General features: G+C 54.3%; 1 protein-coding gene across 1 annotated transcript in view; it reads left to right on the top strand.

Moving 5' to 3' along the window:
• The window catches only part of PLEKHM3 (pleckstrin homology domain containing M3), a 158,115-nt gene extending 140,717 nt beyond the window's left edge, over positions 1-17,398 (top strand). The window contains exon 8 of the mRNA XM_084892968.1: positions 12,390-17,398. Within this exon, the coding sequence (XP_084749094.1) occupies positions 12,390-12,567 (178 nt within the window). The 3' untranslated portion in view covers positions 12,568-17,398. The remainder of the gene's footprint in view (positions 1-12,389) is intronic.
• The last annotated feature ends 2,545 nt before the right edge of the window (positions 17,399-19,943 follow it).

Genomic DNA, 19,943 nt, shown 5'->3' with positions numbered 1-19,943 from the left:
TAAAATAGCCTTTAAACTAACTCCAGGGAAACTGTCTCCTTCAGTGTAGACATTACCTAGGTAATGTGACTGTGTTCAGTGAGTGATAATGCAGCATGTTAGGGACAGATGTGTTTTACTGGCCCAGTGGAGACTTTAATGTCAAAAATAGGAGCTTTGTTAAGCTACTCAGATAATTTAATTTTCAGAACATCTCTTAGGTCATTTTTTAGCGTGTGCTTTTTCCTGCCCTATGGGACTGTAAATAAGTAACCCGAAATACACAATAGGCAGGAGAAGGAGTATTTACCTTCGCATACAAAAAAATGTTGACTTTTCAGACTGAGCAGTGTGTTCTGAAATGAACTGTTTTATGCTTTAGAACTACAAAAGGTACAATCATACCTTGGTTTAGTCGGTGTATGTTTGATATTTTGAGATTTTTTTCATCCAACTAATTATGGGAGTACAGGTAGTAATATCTTCTTAAAGTTGTTGTGTGTTTTTTTAATCCTTTTTGGCATTATTGCAATATCTAGTGTATGCTATCATAATTTTATTAAGCCCCTTTAGCATTTTGAATATTAAAACACTCAGTGTTGCACCAGGAAGCATCTGCATGTGCTGCCGATAGCTACCATTAGTAAATGTCTCTTCAGTTGGGAATGCCTTTGAAACACTGAAAATGGAGATAAAGGCCCAGCACCTAGATGTGCACCCTCTGTAAACAAGTTGGCCTTTGGACTGAATTTATATCAGAGCACAGACCCTTCATAGAGTCTGAAGGAACTTGGCAATCATTCTCTCATCCCCTGAACACCTTCCCCTCCCCTGACCTCATTTCCAACCCTTCACCCCCATCAAGATCAGCATCCCCACCCAAAACCATAGCCATTCAGGCTGCCGAAGCCAGTGTAATACTCTTTCTGTCTCACTCTTTCTGTCAGAACACTAGCCTGGAATTTGAGGGACCCACGAACCATCTTAGGAGGACAAAAGACTCCACCCCCCGCCCTTCACTGGTCTCAGGCACTGCTGGTGATGGTTGATGGTTTCCAAAGACTGCAGTGGGAACACTGGAAACCACTGATTTGAACTGATTTAACTCAAACTGAACGATCTGATTTGGCCTTCACAGTTAGGACTTTGAAGGATCTTACAGCCTTTCTCTAAGAGAGATGTTAATCCTTTTTTGCTAGAAAGAGAATCCTTGGTGAAGGGAGAGTAAATTTAAATTAAAAGACATAGCTGGAAAGCAGCGTGCATCAATGATTTGGAAGAAAAATTCAGAATTGAGAATGAAAAGAGAAGAAATCCTTGGCGGTGGGGAAGACTGGGGCGGAGGAGAAGGACAGGATGGAGTGATGGGGAGTGATGTGAATGGCAAAGCAGGAAGCAAGAAAGATGGCTTTTCCCTTCCTCTGACTGCCCGAGAGCACATGGAAGGTCTACTGTTTAAAAGAGAGAGGCCTTCATACTTAGAAAGTGCCTACGAGTGGTACTTAACCCTTCATCCCCACGCCTAGCGCCATCCGAAAGTTTCTGAACTCAGCTTTTCTCACTGAAGGATCTAGAGTTTGCCCAGAGACAGCAAAAGAGAGAAGGCTTCGTTATTGGTCGGCACAGGACACTGCTCACCAGACCTAAGCTGCAGGCTCCCATTGGATTCCCTCTGGGAGCGCCTGTGCTGTCGCCTCTGACTTCCCTTTGCTGAGGTGCCAGCATCCAGCTTCCCCCTCTCCCTGTCTTCTGAATAAATACAGTGTTGAAAGAAATAAAATGTTCAGTGACTTCGAGGTGTCCTACCGGTTTATTGCTTTTCATAACTATTTTTATTACTGTGATTATCAGTTCCATCCAATTTTACTAATCCGCAGAGTGGAAACCCAAGTTCCACAGAGTGTTTTCACTCAGAGAAGGGGCTGCTAAAGCAAGCACAGCTGCTCACGTGCCCTCCCCTCATTCCCTGTTAACATAGACCTGCTTTTACACATTATTGCAGTATTTGTCCAAGACAGTACATGCTTGGTTCATGCACAGTAGAATAATGTTAGTGAGTAAACATTTATACATCATTACACAGTTGAACCATGTTTCTTAATTTATAAATGTGTAAACAACCAGGCTATTAATTTAACTCACCAAATTTGCACAATACCTTTATCACTATATCAAGATGAAAAAAATCTGAGATGTTCAATACATTAAACATCTAAGCAAGGATTAATCTTTGACCACCTGAGATGTTTATACCAGTGCACCTGCATCTCATTTTAAATAAACCTTATAAATAAAACTATATCATATAAATTTTAAATAGTTGATTGATTATATACATTCCAAATTTTTTTTTCATTTAATATAAATATGGTCACCAGTAAATTTTCCTATTATATTCAATATAGAATTGATTTCTAAAGTTGTTTACATAAGAGGAGACTGTTTTTACCAGATATAAAAATCTATAATAATAAAAGCATAATATGCTCATTAGACTGGACATCCTTGGATGAAGCTGGGCTGTGAGGGAAGCTGGGGAAGGAAGGCCTGATCTTGCCTGAATTTCGTGCATTGGGCCTCTAGAATGTTATAAAATACACAGCGTGATGTAGGCATTGGGACACACAGATCAATGGGACATGATTTCAGAAGTACAGAAAGAGACCCAAGAAAAATAGGAATTCATATATGAGAAAGGTGTCACAGCAAATTAGTGAAACAAAATATGCATCATTCCACAAAAGGAGCTGGGGGCGAAATAGATTTTTGTAGGAATAAAAGTGCTGGATTTTACCATTCTCCTTTCATCAAAATACATTTAGTTGATCAAATATTTTCATGAAAAACATTTAAACCCATAAAGTACTAAAATAAAAGATAAATGAATATTTATATGATCTTAAATGGGGAAGGTCTTTCTAAGCCTAACACAAACCCAGAAGCCATGAAAGTTAAATGCTCTTAAAAACATAAAAAATATTAAACTTTAAAAATTCTATAGATAAAGACAAAGCTAACCAGTAAACTTGGAGGAATATTTTCAACAGATGTGACAAAATATTAATGTCCTGGATATAAAAAATGTTTAAAAGTGACTAAGTAAAAGTTGATATAAAACAGGCAATGGGGCATAAACTAATTCTGGAAAAAATATGCAAGTGGTCATTAAATACAGAAACTACTACATATTATTTGGAATTAAATGAGATTTGTCTATTAGCTTTGAGAAAATAATAGATACAAAATGTAAAGCCTTCTATAAAAACATTAATAATTTTCTGATTTCATTTTGCAAAGTCCATATTTTTGTTTTAAACATTTAGAACAGCTCTATCAGCCTGTTGTCTTTGGAAATGATTGGCCTAGAACAGTGGTTTTCCAACTTTCACGTTCATAAAATTCCCTGGAGGGCTTGTTAAAACACAGACTGCTGGGCCCCACCCTAGAGTTTATGATTCAGTAAGTCTGGATTGGGACCTGATATTTTGCATTTCTCACAAATTCCCTGGTGATGCTGGTTTGGCTGGTCCTGGGACCACACTTTGAGAGTCTCTGGGTTAGAACACACGGAGTATTAGAAAATCATGTAATGCCATCTCATCAAGAGAACTGTATTGGTGAGAAGAGACAAACAGGATTAGTCTGAAGTTATGACAGAACACTTTGAGTTGTTCCTTTGAAAGTATTTCTCCTCCTAGATTTACATCACTACCTCATTCCTAAGCAACCAATCATGCTGCTCATAAAATTAGATTTGGTTTACCTTCTAAACTTTTTTACATTTTCCTAATGTACTCATGCTTGAATATGTTTTTTTTTTTTTCTCCAGTAAGTGTCTTAGTACTTTGAGGAATTGAAATATAATATATTCATACAAGTAAATCCTATTCAGAGTCTTAGATACCTATCATCCCTATAAATTATTATTTCTTTTAAAGAGGCTTACTTCAAAACTTGACAGTTAAATTTTTCATTTTTACATACAAAAAGTAGACTGGTGGATCAGTGGAATTCATATATAAACCGAGATTATTCAAGATTATTGTTTTTTAATCTGCATTAGCCTGGCAATACTCTCATGTTCACGCCCTTTGTGTTAGATGTGGCAGGGCATTTCTCAGCATCTCGTGGGCCCTTCGGTGTTGAACTACCTTAGAAATCAATCCCTGCAGAAAGCCATTGCTCTTCGTATGGCTCTCTGTGGCTACAATTAGAGTTTATTCTAGCTTCTGACAGAAATTGTGGAACATTTTTAAAATCCTTCTGCAGCTCTTTTCCTTTTCTAAGATTAAGTAAGATTTTCTTCAAGTATTCCCTCCAAAAGATGGACATTTGATTGTTGAGAATTGTATTAACTGCCAGGCGAACCATAAAACAAAACAAAACTTAGAAGTGTCAGAAATATCAGTTCTTCCCTATCCCCCCCAAAATTATTTCATTCAGGTCAAAGCTGTCATGGCTTTGTACAGCCACACAGACCTTTGCTGAGAAGCTGTCACCGTCTACAAACCGCCAAGAAGCAGTTATTAAGCGTTTGCACTAAAGGTAAGGGGACTTACTGTCCCCAGTAGGATGGCAAAATTAACAAATGAATTAATTAGCCCTTGTTTGCATTCTAGTTCAGAGCCAAGATTTTAAGTAGGGCTTTTGTCAAAGGTATTAGCTGAGCTTGGTTTACAAACTAAAAGTGCAAGACCTGTGAAAGCCAAATGCTTTGTGGGCACAATCAGGGGGAAAGCCTTCCTTAATTAACTCTGGGGATTAGGAGGTAAATAAAAAGATCATTGCAGGACATCCCGATTGCTCTCCTCAGATGTGAGTCCTCGGGTCTTTAGGGACGTTTTGAATAACTTAAAGGAGCATGTGGCCAGTGACAGGGAAAAGGGCCAGGTTTCAGGTCAGGAGGCTGGAATCTAGTCCACAGCTGATCACTTCACTAGTTCTGGGGCCAGATAAGCCACCAGTTGTTTTATTCTTTCTCTTCATTTTATCTGTTTACTGACCGACTTCTTAAAAATAGGAAAACAAATAGTACCCAGCTCAGAGAGCTAACGTAAGGATAATTTATGTAAAAGCGGGGGCAGAGGGCCATACAGATGCTGCCTAATTTAGATGTCTAATCTTGATCATGCTGTATTTACCATACACAACTATTGCAGTCGCTTTATGAGCTGCACAGAAACGCCTTCATCGGCCAGACATTTGGCCAAAGGAGCTGGATCTTTTCCAGTCTCTTATAATTCTAGTCAAACCAGATGGATACCTGCTTAGCCCCCATATCCCTATCCTGAGCCAAAAAAAAGGAAAACAAATTATAAGGAACACTCCTAAATGTGACAGGCCCAAGTGTATCTAGTTCCCACTCTGCGAGGAGCCACGATTGTTCTGGAATCCAACGTTTCCAGACAGCTTTACCCCCTCTCACCCCCCTCCCCCGCTGCTGCTGGGGCGGCACAAGGGGCCTCTGGCCATCCTGGCGCAGGCTGGGCTGCAGATGGTGCTCCAGGGGGAGGCGTGAAACCTGCGCCCCCCTCACCATCAGCACCAACCAAATCAGTTTCTTTCTTTTTTTAATATTTTTTTAATTGATTTTAGAGAGGACAGGAGAGAGAAAGACAGAAACATCAATAATGAGAGAGAATCATTGATTGGCTGCCTCCTGCACACCCCACACTGGGGATCAAGCCTGCAGCCGGGCATGTGCCCTGACCAGGAATCAAACCATGACTTCTTGGTTTGTAGGTCAACATTCAACCACCGAGCCACGCCAATTGGGTCATAATCAGTTTCTTATTGAAATTGTGTGTTAATCTGTCTTTACCTTAACCCAGCTATTCCCTCCCTCCCCCCCAATAAAGTGAATCGGTTACATTATATCATTTGTTTAATCATATCGAATTCATTTTATCTTAGGATATTTAGTAACATGTTTGTGTATTCTTCCAAACAGCAGACATGTATGTAAAGTAAACACATATATACCACATATGCACTTACACAGGCACACAGCGTGGGTACTATTGGCTGATTTCCTATTTGAGCACATTATAAGTTGTTTGCTGATGTCACTTACTTACCTAATCATATCAATAGAAGACACCACCACCCAAAACATTAAAATAACCAGCCCCCAATAACCACCTTCCTTAGCTAAGAGATTTACATCATCATCCTGGTTTCTTGGAGAAACCAATCATGGCTAGCGGCCCTACCATAGCGCTATCTACTGAACCACACTCGCCTGCCTAAGGACGTGGGCCCACTCCCGCACAGGCCCTGCCCACCGTGGACTCTGCGGGGGGGGAGCAGCCACAGTGCTACCCCGCACTGCGGGCCTGTCCTCCTGCTTGTCAGCGATCCAGCCGAACTCCAGCCTGAATCTGAATCCCAGCTTAATATCCGAGGTCACCGCCGGAGCCAAAGATAAAAACGCAGGAAGAGTAGGACCCAGCGTGGACAGGGCAGAGCGGACGGTGACCTCGGCCGGTTTCCTGTGACCCCTGAGCAGCTTGAGTCTGGAAGGGCGCAGACAGCACCTCGTGCCTGGCTCTAATTGCTCTCACATCATCAGCATTCCAGAACAGGAAGCTGTCTGCAGCCGGGAATTCTTGCCTCTGTGCCATGATGTTCGAGAAGCGACCCTTTGCCCTGCATGTCTCCGCTCCGGTTGGTGTGTGGCAGGTTGGTCTCCTGGGCGGTGCGGGCTGTGAGAAGGACACTGTGTCTGTCCCGTCTCTGGGCAGTTCGCGTGTCAGATTTCCGGGCGCTGATCCTCTCCCTCCCCGGCCGCGGTCAGTCAGGAAGCGCATTTGCAGGTGAACGACTGTTCATCACACGTGTAGTCTCGTGCCAAGGTGCCTGCACTAAGACACAGCAAGATTCGTGTTGCCCGGGACTGTAGACATGTTCTCTGGCCCCCGGCCCAAGAAAGGGACCAGCTTGCCAGGGACCAGGGATAATGGGTGCCATTGTCCCACAGAGCCCCCACCAAGGCCCAGCCCAGCTCGCTCCTTTCTCGTCCCGCTTCCTGTGGCGTAGCCAGTGCTGACATGCACCCGGTTCCCTCCATCGCGTCTGTCCTAACGGTTAAAGCACAAAACTACTTCCGCAGGCGGCGGTAAGCGGCTGCTGCCTCCAGCAGCTCCCGCCTCCCCCTCGAGTGAGAGCCCCACTTCTGCCCCCCTCCGCACCCCTCAACCTTGGAGAGAGCTGGGGTGAGGAGCGTGGGAGAGGCTTAGAGAGAAACCCTTAATATTTCACTGTCATCTCCTGGGATAGGGGCAGCGTCAGCCCCTTCGGGCCAACTTCCTGATAGTCAGAGCTGCGTGTGCTGATTAACTTAAACTATTTCACAGCTTTTGCTTAATCGGTGCAAATAAATGCAATTTAAAGCAGTGCTTTCCACACGCAGGCTGTGGCCTCCAGCGGGGGCTCTCCCCGGAGCAGCCAGCAGGACTACATGCCCTCTGTCACCCATCGGCCGTGGGGCCAGGGCCTTTGGAAAGAGGAGGACAAAACCCCAAGTAGCCTTTTCCCTCCTGCAAAATTCTACAAGCTGAAGGCTGCTCTCTCATCCAACCTTCTCTGTTTCTGAGGAAAGCGAGGTGCAGAGACAGAGGCAGTTCCCAAGACCGCAGTGCTGCCGGGCCGGCCTGGGCCGGAACTCGGGGCCCCTCCGTGCGGCCCAGCTCTCCCGCTACTGTCAGTGGCCCTCCCCTCTCTACAATGGCTGCATCGGGCGCATAAAAGCAATTTATTTTATGAAGCAAATACAGAGCTTTTTGGTGTTGATCCACTAGATGCCCAGACAAGCCTGAAGAAGCAAAGGGGGCCGCAGAGAAACGGCCCCAAGTCTCTGGGCGACCCTGGGCCAGCCACCAAGAGGGCTGTGGGGAGGACTACACATCAGAGTGAGCCGAGAGAAAGTCAGGGTTCCTGCGCAACGCAGAGAAAATTGGTTTTAGCCACCACGGGGTGGTTACTGCTAGTGAGCTTCAGCTATTTTAATCAGTTGATGTATTAAAAATATACATCTGTGCCCAGCTAATGTGGCTCAGTGGTTGAGCATGGACTCGTGAACCAGGAGGTCAGGATTTGATTCCTGGGCAGGGCACATCTCCAGGTTGCTGGCTCCGTTCCCAGTAGGGGGCGTGCAGGAGGCAGCCCATCAACTAATCTCTCATTGATGTTTTTCTCTCTTTCCCTCTTCCTTTCTCTCTGAAGTCAATAAAAACATATTTAATGTGTGTGTGTGTGTGTGTGTGTGTGTGTGAGTATATATATGAATGATTGGGCTTTATTGATTAGTGTGAGCATAACTGGGGAGAAGAGGCTGTTTTAGCCCCCGGTACCTCCTCCACAGAGATGAGGTCAGTGGTTCTCAGCTGGGATGACTCCACCCCGGGGACGTGTGAACGTTTGGCCGTGTCTGGAGACGTTGCTGGTTGTCAGGAATGGAGGGGATGGAGGAAGGCTACCAGCATCCGGTGGGTAGAAGCCGGCGATGCTGCTAAACATCCCACAATGCACAGACCGGCCTCCCCGCAACAAAGAACCATCCGGCCCAGAATGTGAGCCGTGCTGAGGCGGAGATGCCGGGATGAAGGGAAGCCATGGATGCTTTCAGGAGAACCCGCTGGAGGGCCGTGCGGCCGGCATTGTCCGTGGCACCGAGAGGCAGGCCCCGGGCCTTTGTTCTCCAGGCCGCACGGCCATCGCGACAGCAAGGGAGCCGCTGATGGCGGGCTGGATGGCTCTGGCGCCGAGGGGCGGGCTGGCCTTTGATTTGTCCCTCAGGACTCCAAAGGGACGCTTCTCTTTCATTATCGGTGGCAATTTTCTGCACAGATGATTACACCAGTGGAGTTGCCTCATAGAAAAGACACGTTCCTGAAAAGTTGCGTTTGTTAAATCATATTTTAAGTGCAGCCAGGGCATTCAGTAAATAGTGACTTTTTTAAGTGGAAGGTCCTTTTAAATCAAGTCCTATTCTCCAAGAGGAGCAGCCCTATCGATTGCATTTTTAATGCAAATACTGTATTTTTCCTGTGCATTACGTTTTTATCTCAGGGCTCCGTAAAAATGATAGAAGAGAACAGTTTTTCTTCCTCCTTCCTTTCCCTGCCCCTATTCTTTCCCTTTAAAGGAAAAATCAGGGAAAATTAACAGTAGAGTCTCTGAATTTAGGAAGGTCGTTGATCAGTCTAGCCATTATACGGTTCAAAAGACGCCTGCTGGGTTACAAATTGTTAGAAAATAGGACTTGGCTCCATTTTGAAATCATTAATTTTTTTATCTCACTTTTTTTTTTTTTCAGTTACTGACCTTTGGCTAGAAAGAGCAGGTGCACCCGTCCCTGCAGCACCCGTGGGTGTTTTCTGCACCACAACATTTGATAAGACTCAACCTCGACCACGGGGTGGGGTGGGGCGGGGTGGGGGTGCGGGGACTGGTGTCAGCAGAGATAAGGGGTGGCACTGAAGGAACCCAGCGGTTCCCTCCTTATCAATCACTGCCCTGGGGCAACATCCCTCTGTGTATAAATCGCTGACTGACCCGCAGGGCAAGGGGCAGGAAGGAGGAAATTTATTTGATAAAGCCACCATTAGTGTCACTTCCCTGATAGGGGTTCCACCGAGGTCTGACCCAGTGGGGACAGAGCCACTGTCACTGGGAGGAGAGAGGCTCCAGGCAGACCTGGGACAACCCGCCCCCCCCCCCACACACACACACACTCATACACACACACACACTCACACACACACACTCACACACACACACACTCACACTCACACACACTCACACACTCACACACACTCACACTCACACACACTCACGCACACTCACGCACACACTCACACACACACACACTGACACACACTCACACTCACACACACACACACTCACACTCACACTCACACACACACACACTCACACTCACACTCACACACACACGCTCACACACTCACATCTAGGAAGGAGGGGCTGGGGCAGAGATGCCAGCGATGGCCGGGGCAGGGCAGGCCAGGGCGGGAAGCCCGGCGTCCCCGGGAGCCGGTGCCAGGCTTGCCTGCCCCTGGAGCCCTGGCCCTCCCGGGTCCCTGCTCACGGTCGCCCACTCCGGCCCCGCAGAGCCGGGGGGCGGAGGTCAGCCTTTCACGCAGGAGGACGCCCGCACAAGGCAGTGCGTCCGGCTCGGGCCCTCCCAGGGAGCTCCCCGCACGCCGGGACTGTCCAAGTGCTTCCTCAGGACTCCTCCGAGCTCCCCTCCTCTGTGACTCACGGCCCGGGGATCGCCGCCGAGCAGATACGCAAACCCACGGCGCTCAGAGCTGTAACTCGCTCGAGGCCGCATCTCCGTCTGCCGGGCTGTCCGACAGTTCCCCGTGTCCTCCCTCTGGGGCCTGAGGCGGGCCCGGCTGGTCCGGCCACTGCCACGGGGAGGGAGAGGCTCCGGGCGGCAGGCCTTTCCTCCGAGCCCCCGGCCCCTTCCTGGGGGGCGAACCCTGTCCGCGCAGCGCCCACCCTCACCCTGTGTTTGACCTGGATTTCTTCCCAAAGGCCCGTCTCCCCGCAGAGGAGGGTTAGGGCTTCACCGTGGGAACTGGGGCCGGGCCGGGCACAGCTCAGTGCTTGCGCGGGGCATTGGGTCAGCCAGCTCACCCTGCTCCTCTCCTGGCCACCAGGCTGGCTGGGCCGGACAGCGGGGCCGGGCACAGCTCAGTGCTTCCAGGGGGACTGGGTCAGCCAGTCACCCTGCTCCTCTCCTGGCCACCAGGCTGGCTGGGCCGGAGAGCGGGGCCGGGCACAGCTCAGTGCTTCCAGGGGGACTGGGTCAGCCAGTCACCCTGCTCCTCTCCTGGCCACCAGGCTCCCTGGGCCGGACAGCGGGGCCGGGCACAGCTCAGTGCTTCCGGGGGGACTGGGTCAGCAGGCTCACCCTGCTCCTCTCCTGGCCACCAGGCTGGCTGGGCCGGAGAGCGGGGCCGGGCACAGCTCAGTGCTTCCGGGGGGACTGGGTCAGCAGGCTCACCCTGCTCCTCTCCTGGCCACCAGGCTGGCTGGGCCGGAGAGCGGGGCCGGGCACAGCTCAGTGCTTCCGGGGGGACTGGGTCAGCAGGCTCACCCTGCTCCTCTCCTGGCCACCAGGCTGGCTGGGCCGGAGAGCGGGGCCGGGCAGAGACCGCGGGGCCGTGGAGCTTCTCTCCGTCGCTGACACTGACCCTCCCCAGTGTCCCTCCTGGTGCAGCCTGGCTAGGAAGACCCTCCTCTGACAAACGTGCCGAGTCCTGACAGAGGGCCGGGGTAAGGCAGTGCAGGCTGGGGAAGCGCTTGGAAGCCCATCCTGGTCCTGGCCCCTACAAAGGTCAAGGCTCCATCACTGACCGGGGCGTGTGTGGGAGGCACCCATATTCTCCCTCTCCCTCTCCCTCTCCCTCCCTATTTTTTTTTTTTTTTTTTTAAAGAACACCCAGAGCCCAGGAACAAAACTCAGGCTACTGTAGGAAAAGCAAAAGCAGCACAGGCTGAGCCCTGAGGGCTGGCCCCTTGTAGCCACGGCAGCTTTGTCCCAGGCCGGGGCTGGCCCTCCCGGTGCTGCTGGTTGAACACAGTCACCTGGGCCCACTTCCCGGGCTCCGGGGGCAAGGTCATCAATGCCTGTTGTGCGTGCGTGGAAGGGTGAGAAGTTAATGCACGTGGGCAAGCCACCCCCTGAGCCAGCCATCGCTGTGCTCGACGGTTCCTCGTTGTAAAGACTCTGCAGTGAACACAGCTCAGGCCTCCGGCACCGAGCCCACCCAGAATGTCTCCTCACAAATCAGAGTCTCTGTGTGCCGCTCAGACTGTGTTCTCGTCCTCGCACTCTCATGCCTTGCTGTGCCCACTTGCTTTCTAAAGGTAGACTTAAAGGGAGAGGGGAAAGTGACATGGAGCGTCCAGAGCTCTGTGGTGGCCCCGGGGGCCAGAGTCCGCCTCCTGCTGGCTCCCTCCCCGGATGCCCCAGCGTCTCCCCAGCCGGTGGGAATCGCACACAAACACGCTCAGGTGCAGCTCAGCCTGGAACAGGGGTCCTCAAACTTTTTAAAGTGGGGGCCAGATCACGGTCCCTCAGAGAGCTTGGAGGGCCGGACTATATGAACTACTATCAATAATTCCTACTGTAACACCTCGGCTGCGCTCACTGCCCAAAAAACCTGGCGGGCCGGATCAGACTCCTCTGCGGGCCGCATGTGGCCCGCCGGCCATAGTTTGAAGACCCCTGGCCCTGGAACATGGGGAGACGGAAGCGCCCGTCCCCATGCGTCACCCCGCGTCCGGCGGCAGGGCAGGGCCGTCGGGATCGCGCCTGGTGCCCGCGCGGCTCGCAGGCCCGGGCTCCCGGGCTCACCGTGTCCCGGTTGCTCTTGCAGGTGTGACAGCTGCGGCGCCGTGTTCCACGCCGAGTGCAGAGAGAGGTCGGTGCCCTGCCCGCGCTGCGTGCGCCGGGAGCTGCAGAAGAAGCAGAAGTCCTTCTGGCGGCGGCTGAACGTGGACGAGAGCCTGGAGGAGGCCTGCAGCATGTTCGAGCTGTCCTTCCCCAACACCTGACCGCGGCCAGGTCAGGCCACCTCCCAGTGACCCGCCGGCCAGCGGCTCCCCGGGGCCCGCCGGCCCCTTTCCGAGGAGTGCGTCTCGTCTCCGGCCGGACACGGAAACACACGTACACACCTACACGCACACACACACCGTACGGACGTCCTGTGGGCGCCGCGTCTGAGGTCCATGGAGCCCTGCGGCTCTAAGAGCTCCCAACGGGCACGTACGCTCGGCCGTGAACTTGCGCTGCTCGCTCCCAGGCAACACGTGGTTCACACGCAGTGCTTTCCGCTGGGGGCTGTCTTCTGTTTTGTTTTGTTTTGTTTTGTTTTGTTTTGTTTTGCTTTGCTTGTTCTTCTGGCTGTCAGGGCCACGTCATTACCCAGGGCCCAGGAGGAAGTATTGTTGCACAGAGCAGCAGGCGTGGGCTCCTTCTGTGTTCTTTATTTTCAGCCTTCCCAGCCGATGAGGCTGGCACCCAGCACCCGGTCCCCAGGACAGTCTCCTACACCCAGAGGGAACTGGGTCCTTCCAGGACCCGCCTCCTAGCCTCGGCTCCCCCAGAGGCAGGGTCCCCTGTGCTGAGCCAAAATCCGGAGGGCAGGCTCCCCCAGAGAAAACAGGCCCCCCGGAGGATTGAAGGGCTCATCCTGGTTTGGAAGTCCAAGTCAGAAAAGCTTGTTCCTCGGCAAAGAAGAGACCCCAGCGGCCAAGTCCAGCCGCGGCTGCTCTGTCTGCTGGTACGAGCCCGCCTGGCCTGGGGAGGCCGCCGCCACAGGCCCGGGCTGTCCGCGCGGCTCCCGAGCGCGGCTCCCGAGCGCGGCTCCCGGGCTCGGGGACGGGAAGGACGTGTTGGCGGAGCTGCCGGGGAGATGCCCAGGCCGCCGGGCCGCGGTGTGCGGACGGACGGGCAGATGTGGAGCGCACGCACTCCAGCAGCCCGCCTGTAGTCTCTCTCCGCAGAGTCCGTGTGGGCAGCCCTCCCTGCTCCTTGTAGATGCTTTGTTTCTCATCCTTCTCCGTTGCACTTCATTGTGACCTTTGTCAAGTTAACCACTTCTACTTTCACCTTTTCTTAATCTTAAAAAACATTCACAGGAACCTGGAACTTCAAAATACCGACTGAGACTGTTAAGAAAATACCAAGCTTATACATATAATGAGCGAATTCAATCTAATGTCATTGAAATACACAGACGTACACGTACATCATTGCCATCCTAAAGTAAAAGGAAGAGTGCTAAAACGGAACGACAGGAAGGAGGACTGGAACGTCGCGTGGCCGCCCGGCCGGGGAGAGTCTCCCGGCGCCTTGCTGTGCCCACGGGGGGGATCCATGCCCACGCTGGGGGCGCCGTGCCCACACAGCGAGCTCTGTGCCCACGCGGGGAGCTCTGTGCCCACGGGGAGCTCTGTGCCTACGCGGGGAGCTCTGTGCCCACGGGGAGCTCTGTGCCCACGCGGGGAGCTCTGTGCCCACGGGGGATCCATGCCCACGCGGGGAGCTCTGTGCCCACGCGGGGAGCTCTGTGCCCACGGGGGATCCATGCCCACGCGGGGAGCTCTGTGCCCACGGGGGGAGCTCTGTGCCCGAAACAGTGGGCACGAGGGCCCTGGAAGCCGTGGCTCTCCTCCTCCCGCCTCACCTCTTCCCGGGACAGAAAAACACGCTTCTTTCCAAACGACGGTACATGTAACCCCACTGCCCTGCTCCCCCAGGCCCGGCTCAGGACCTCTGCCCGCTGAAGGGCGTGCTGTGTCCCACCGCCTTCCGTGCGGACTGTTCGGTGTCAGCATCCCGCATCCCGCCCCGGCCCGCCCCCTCGGCCCGGACCATCCATCTCCCCTAACAGCTCAGCGCCGGGCACGCGTTTGCTCTCCGATCCCACGGCAGCTGCGTCCACGACCTGAGACTCGTTACAAGGCGGGGCCCTTCCCGGGACGCCTGGCGGAGCCTTTTCCTCCTGAGAAGCAGGCTGGCTCCCGCCACAGCCCCAGAGAGAGAGAAGGGTGGGATCTCAGCGAGCGCCTGGCACACAGGCACACAGACCCGCTCGCCGCCTCCTGCCGCCTCCCCTGGTGAGACAGAGTGTTTCTCAGCTCAGAGAAGACAGCCGGCAGGACCTTTCACGGGAGAATTATGGACCTGCTCATTCCAGAGCAGATGTGCTCCGTGGCAAAGTGCCTTCTCCCTCGCCCTCGCCGTCCTGTCCCCGCAGCTCCTCCGCCGTCAGGAATGCCCCTGCGGCTCCAGCACCCGCACCCGCACTCCGCGCTGGGGACCGGGGAGGCCTCTCCTCCCGCCCGCACCGCAGCCAGGCCTGCACCAGGCGTGTCGGGGTAAAACCCTGGGTCCCGTTCTAAAGGCCTCTGTGGCCGCAGGGCCAGCTCAGCGTCCGCAGCCCGGGGAACTGGGGGCCTTCTGCTCACCCCGCTTTCTGCTTATTTTCAAAAGGAAAAAAAAAAAAAAAAATAGATGTGCGATCGCCACCCAGAACTGGCACCGCCTCCCAGGCTCTGTTTTCTCTCCTGTGGGGCTCTGACAGCCTGGCCGGTGCCCGCGGGCCTGCACCATGCTCCCGCCGCCACCACCACCACCACCACCACGCCTGCCAGGCCAGGCCCAGCCGGCGGGGGCGCTGGGTCCGCCCCGAAAATCCAAAATGGCTGTTTTCGGCCCAGAACGCCTTCGCCCACATGAACGCCCCTCCGGCCTGGGGCATGGTTCCCCTGCTTAGAAGCTGTCTCGGCAAACGCAGGCCTGTGGTCACCACCTCTCGCACACCAAGCCCAGGGAAGATGGCAGTGGGCCTCCCGGAGCGGGCGGCCCTCGGAGCCTCTGTTCACTGAAAGGCCCTCCCTGCCTGCGGCTGAGGAGCTGCCTCCTCCCGGCCAGAAGCCAGCGTGAGCCCGTCCAGCCCCGGGAAGGCTGGCGCTACCCTGCGGCACAGGAGCCAGCTCCCAGAATAGCTGCACAGGCCGCTCCACACTTACAGCGCAGTCCACTGGCCTGCGACGTGTGCTCTCCGCAGCTCACAGCCTCTTTACACGAAAACCACGTCTACACGCGTCTCCCCGCTGCGCTGCCTCCCGGGACCGTGTCACAGCCCTCTCACGTCTGCGGCCGTCTTCCCGGGAGCTGTGCTGGCCATTCGCTGGGACGGGGGCACCCTTTTATTGTTCCGGACCAGGCCTCCCCCCAAGAAAGGCCGGAGCTGGCACCTGGGGGGGTGGCTCCCGACCAGCTCGGGGTGCCCTTCAGCCCCCGGCCAAGGGGCTGCGTGCGGCCCGGGCCCTGGCAGCGCTGGCTGTGCAAGCAGCCTCCACGGAGCTGGAGGAGGCCCGGACGGCACTGGCCTCTGTGCCGGTCTCTGTGCACGCAGGAGCATCCCCCCGGGGCGACTGCCCGGCCGCCTTCCAGAGGCTGGGCTTGCACACCCCTGGGTCTGCCCCCTGGCCGGAAAGGCCGCGGGAGCCGCTCACTGTCGGGGTGGGACCCTCGATGCCACGCGGGCCGCTCCGCCAAGGGCGCCCCCAGGAGGCCAGGTCCGTCCTGCCCGGGTTCAGCCAAAGCTGCTGCTGCTGCTGCTCGCCTCGGGCCGAGTGACTCGTGGCCCCAGCCGCCCGCTTCACGCAGGGAGCGGGTGTGAAGTCAGTCCCCTCCTGCTCTCCTGCGGCCCCGGGTCGCACACAGGCTCCTTTCCCCGTCCCTCCTCCTCCCGCGGAGAGCCACGCCCGCGCGACCCCTCTCCCCCCCGGCGCCTCCTGTCTCACCACGCTTCTCCCTCGAAGACGGCGGTCTGCAAACTCATTAGCCCACGGAGCCCAGTACCAACAGGACAACGACTGAAATTTCTTTGGAGAGCCGCATTTTTTAAACTTACACTTCTTCTAACGCCGCTTCTTCTAAATAGACTCGGCCAGGCCGTGGTGGTTTGTGGAAGAGCCACACTCAAGGGGCCAAAGAGCCGCACTTGCCGACCGCAGCTCTGAGATAGTGTGAGGAAGCAGAGCTGCGGGGGCGAGGCCGACAGCGTGGACACCGCCCTCCGTGGCGAGGCCCACGCGGTGAGAAACACGGACTCCTTCCTGCCGTGGCCGCCCTGGTGCTCCTCGGCCTGTGCCCCGCCCCCCAGTCCAGCGGGACCGACTGCTCGGGGTCGAACCCGGTGATGGGTGGACAGGCCCAGCGCGGTTCTTCGAGACAGACAGCTGGGGATTGCTCTCGTGCCGGGCGGTACATGGACAGTTAGTCCAGCGCCCAGCAGCCTTCTTACCGGCAATTCCAATTTCACCCTATTCAGCTATCTCTACCTTGAGGGGTTTCATGTGTGTGAGTGAGATTTTGCCTTAGCAGGTAAAATCCAAGTCACTGTTAGACTCTAGGTAAACGCCAGAAGAGAGGCGTGCAGTACCCCGCCCCTCAGCACCCCTGTCGCTGTGTCGGGTTTTATTTAAAACGGGTTCCAAGAGGCCGTGATGGTGGCGCTGGCCTGACGGAGCGGCCTGGGGGTGGGGGGCGGCATTGCTCAACTCCTGCTGCGCTCAGCCCAGGAGACGGCCGCCATTCCGCGTTGGCTCCTCCCTTCGGAAAGAGAGTTGTCTCACCCTGGCCGGTTTGGCTCCGTGGATAGAGCGTTGGCCTGCAGACGGAAGGGTCCCAGGTTCGATTCCAGTCAAGGGCACATGCCCAGCTTGCAGGCTCGATCCCCAGTAGGGGACGTGCAGAAGGCAGCTGATCAGTGATCCTCTCTCATCATTGATATTTCTATCTCTCCCTCTCCCTTCCTATCTGAAATTAATTAAAATATATTAGAAAGGAAGGAAGGAAGGAAGGGAGGAAGGAAGGAAGGGAGGGAGGGAGGGAGGGAGGGAGGGAGGGAGGGAGGAAGGCAGGAAGGAAGGAAGGAAGGAAGGGAGGAAGGAAGAGAGGGAGGGAGGAAGGGAGGGAGGGAGGGAGGAAGGAAGGGAGGAAGGAAGAGAGGGAGGGAGGGAGGGAGGGAGGGAGGGAGGAAGGAAGGAAGGAAGGAAGAGAGGGAGGGAGGGAGGGAGGGAGGGAGGGAGGGAGGAAGGAAGGAAGGAAGGAAGGAAGGAAGGGAGGAAGGGAGGGAGGAAGGAAGAGGGAGGGAGGGAGGGAGGGAGGGAGGGAGGGAGGAAGGCAGGAAGGAAGGAAGGGAGGAAGGAAGGAAGGGAGGAAGGGAGGGAGGAAGAAAGGGAGGGAGGGAGGGAGGGAGGGAGGGAGGGAGGAAGGAAGGGAGGGAGGAAGGAAGGGAGGGAGGAAGGAAGGGAGGAAGGCCAGTAGTTGCAGGTAGAAGGTCAGGTGCCCTCAGCAGCTCAGCCCAGAGCAGCGTCCTTCCTGCTGGCTCTAGAGCTGCAGACCAGCCACCCTCCCTGCCCTGCCCCCCCTGCCCCCCATCCTGAGCCCCAGCCTAGACTCGGCCTCATGGCTAGCACCCCAGCTAGTGCACAGCTGGCCCGTGGCTCCTCCACACCAGCCATCCCCTTCCTCCCCCGTAGGAGTGCCTTATAGGACCGCCCAGCGCTTCTAGCCATCTGCCCCCGGGGAGCCTCAGGGCCCTCAGCCTGAACGTGGGTCCCCCTGCTGCCCTGCCAGCTGCTCGTCACACAGATCCCTAGGAGCCTGCACACGCCAGCGCACGCCTGACCTTTCACCTTCGCTAACCTGGTGCCTTACGCTCACGAGTGGAAAGGATCCCTGTCAGAAACACGCGGTGACAGCAGAACGGCAGAGACGTTGGCTTCTCGGCTCTCCTCGACCAGGAAACACAGAGACACAAACCACGTGATGTTTTCACGTTACCCGATGCTGCTGCTTAAGTCGCCGTTTGCTTGCTTGCTCTCATTAACCAAACTCAGGGGAACCATGTCACCAAGGCCAGCGGGGAGATGAATCAAACCAGGTGTCCAGCTCTGAATCTGGGAGGTCTGTGAACATGGCCTTTTCCAGGTGAAGTTCCATAGACATGAGGATTTTTTTTTTTTTTTCCTTTCTGTAAGGCTGGTTATTTTGCCGCCCGTTTTCCAGTGAGAAGTGGGAAGCCTCGCGGGGAAACGGGGATAAAAATGTGTCTGCGGGGGCCAGGCAGGCCACGGCGCTATTGTTCCCCTGGGCCTTCACCGCTGGAGCCTCGGCTCTGCTTTCGGTCATCTATCAGCATCCTACGGTGGACAGCCGGGGCCCGCCGCAGAGAAGGCACGAGGCTGCAGAGGCCGAGCGCTGGGCACCGGGGGCCTGCACCCGCTCTCTCGCTCCTGGGTCAGGACTGTCCTCGCCCCTCGGTGCCGCTCGGGCACCACGCACTGACCACAGCTTGGGGTTGGGCTGTCGTAGCACTCTGTGCTGAGCTGATGTGCTCGCTGACATAGGCGTTGGTTCTGTTCCCTGAACTTCGTTGCCTTTTGTTTTGGTGTCTCTTACCCATATTTTTGTTTACATCATTTTTTTTAAATACCAGTAACTGTAATAATATGAAACAAAGTTGTATAATGGACAAAACCACTCGTTTTTATGGCTATCTGTGATATAATTTAAGCGCACCAGTTCCTAATGTATAAAGTTATCTCGCCCTCAATAAACAATGCAGAATGGACTTTCTCTTTGCATAACAACGTCATTAAATTAGGGTTTTAGGGGGAGCTGTACAGGGCGGGGGGGGGGGGGGGTATGGAGGGGGGGGAAGAAGCCCAGGATGAGCCCTGGGTCTTCATTCAAGTCAAGATTTGAGCTTCACTGACCGTGAGCTACTGGGACTTTAAAATCTCTCTTCCTGTTGCTCTCACAGAGAGACTTGGGTTTTTCTAACTCCATCCACCTATAGCCTTCTCACCAGCCCTTCCCACGTCTACGGAAGCCAGAGCATGGCGTGTCTTCAATGCGGATGCTGTGCTATGGCCTTATTTTCCTATCAAATCTGCCAGAATCCCGGCACAGCGTGTCCTGCCGCCTGAGCTCCCTGTCCGCAGACTCTGGTGCCCTGGCTTCCTCTGGCCTCTGCACTCCCCGAATCAGAGGGACGAGTGCTGGCTGGGCAAGAGCCGCCCCGCAGACCCTCTTGTGGAAGCCAAGAGTGAAAAAGTAAAGAGTGAAGAGTAGAAAGGCCACTCTCCCTGCCCGGACTGACCTGCCCCCTTCACCAGGAAACCTGCAAAAGCACCACTTACCCTGGCCTTCCCACAGAACGACACTGGCGAGGCCAGGAAAGGTGCTGCTGGTTAACCATTGACCAACGGTGAGCCCGAGCCTCCCTCCCCGAGGCACACCCAGACACGTCCCTGCTGGCTACACACACACCCTGCCGGAACCCGCCGCTCACACCCAGGCCGGCCCAGGAGCACCTGGACTTCATCCTCCAGGAAGCCGGGCACAG

Source organism: Pipistrellus hanaki, assembly GCF_964339955.1.
Source record: "Pipistrellus hanaki genome assembly, chromosome: 8".
In the NCBI taxonomy this organism is placed as follows: Eukaryota; Metazoa; Chordata; class Mammalia; order Chiroptera; family Vespertilionidae; genus Pipistrellus; species Pipistrellus hanaki.
The sequence above is the reverse complement of the archived record's forward strand: the minus strand, read 5'-3'. Positions and strand labels throughout refer to the sequence as shown.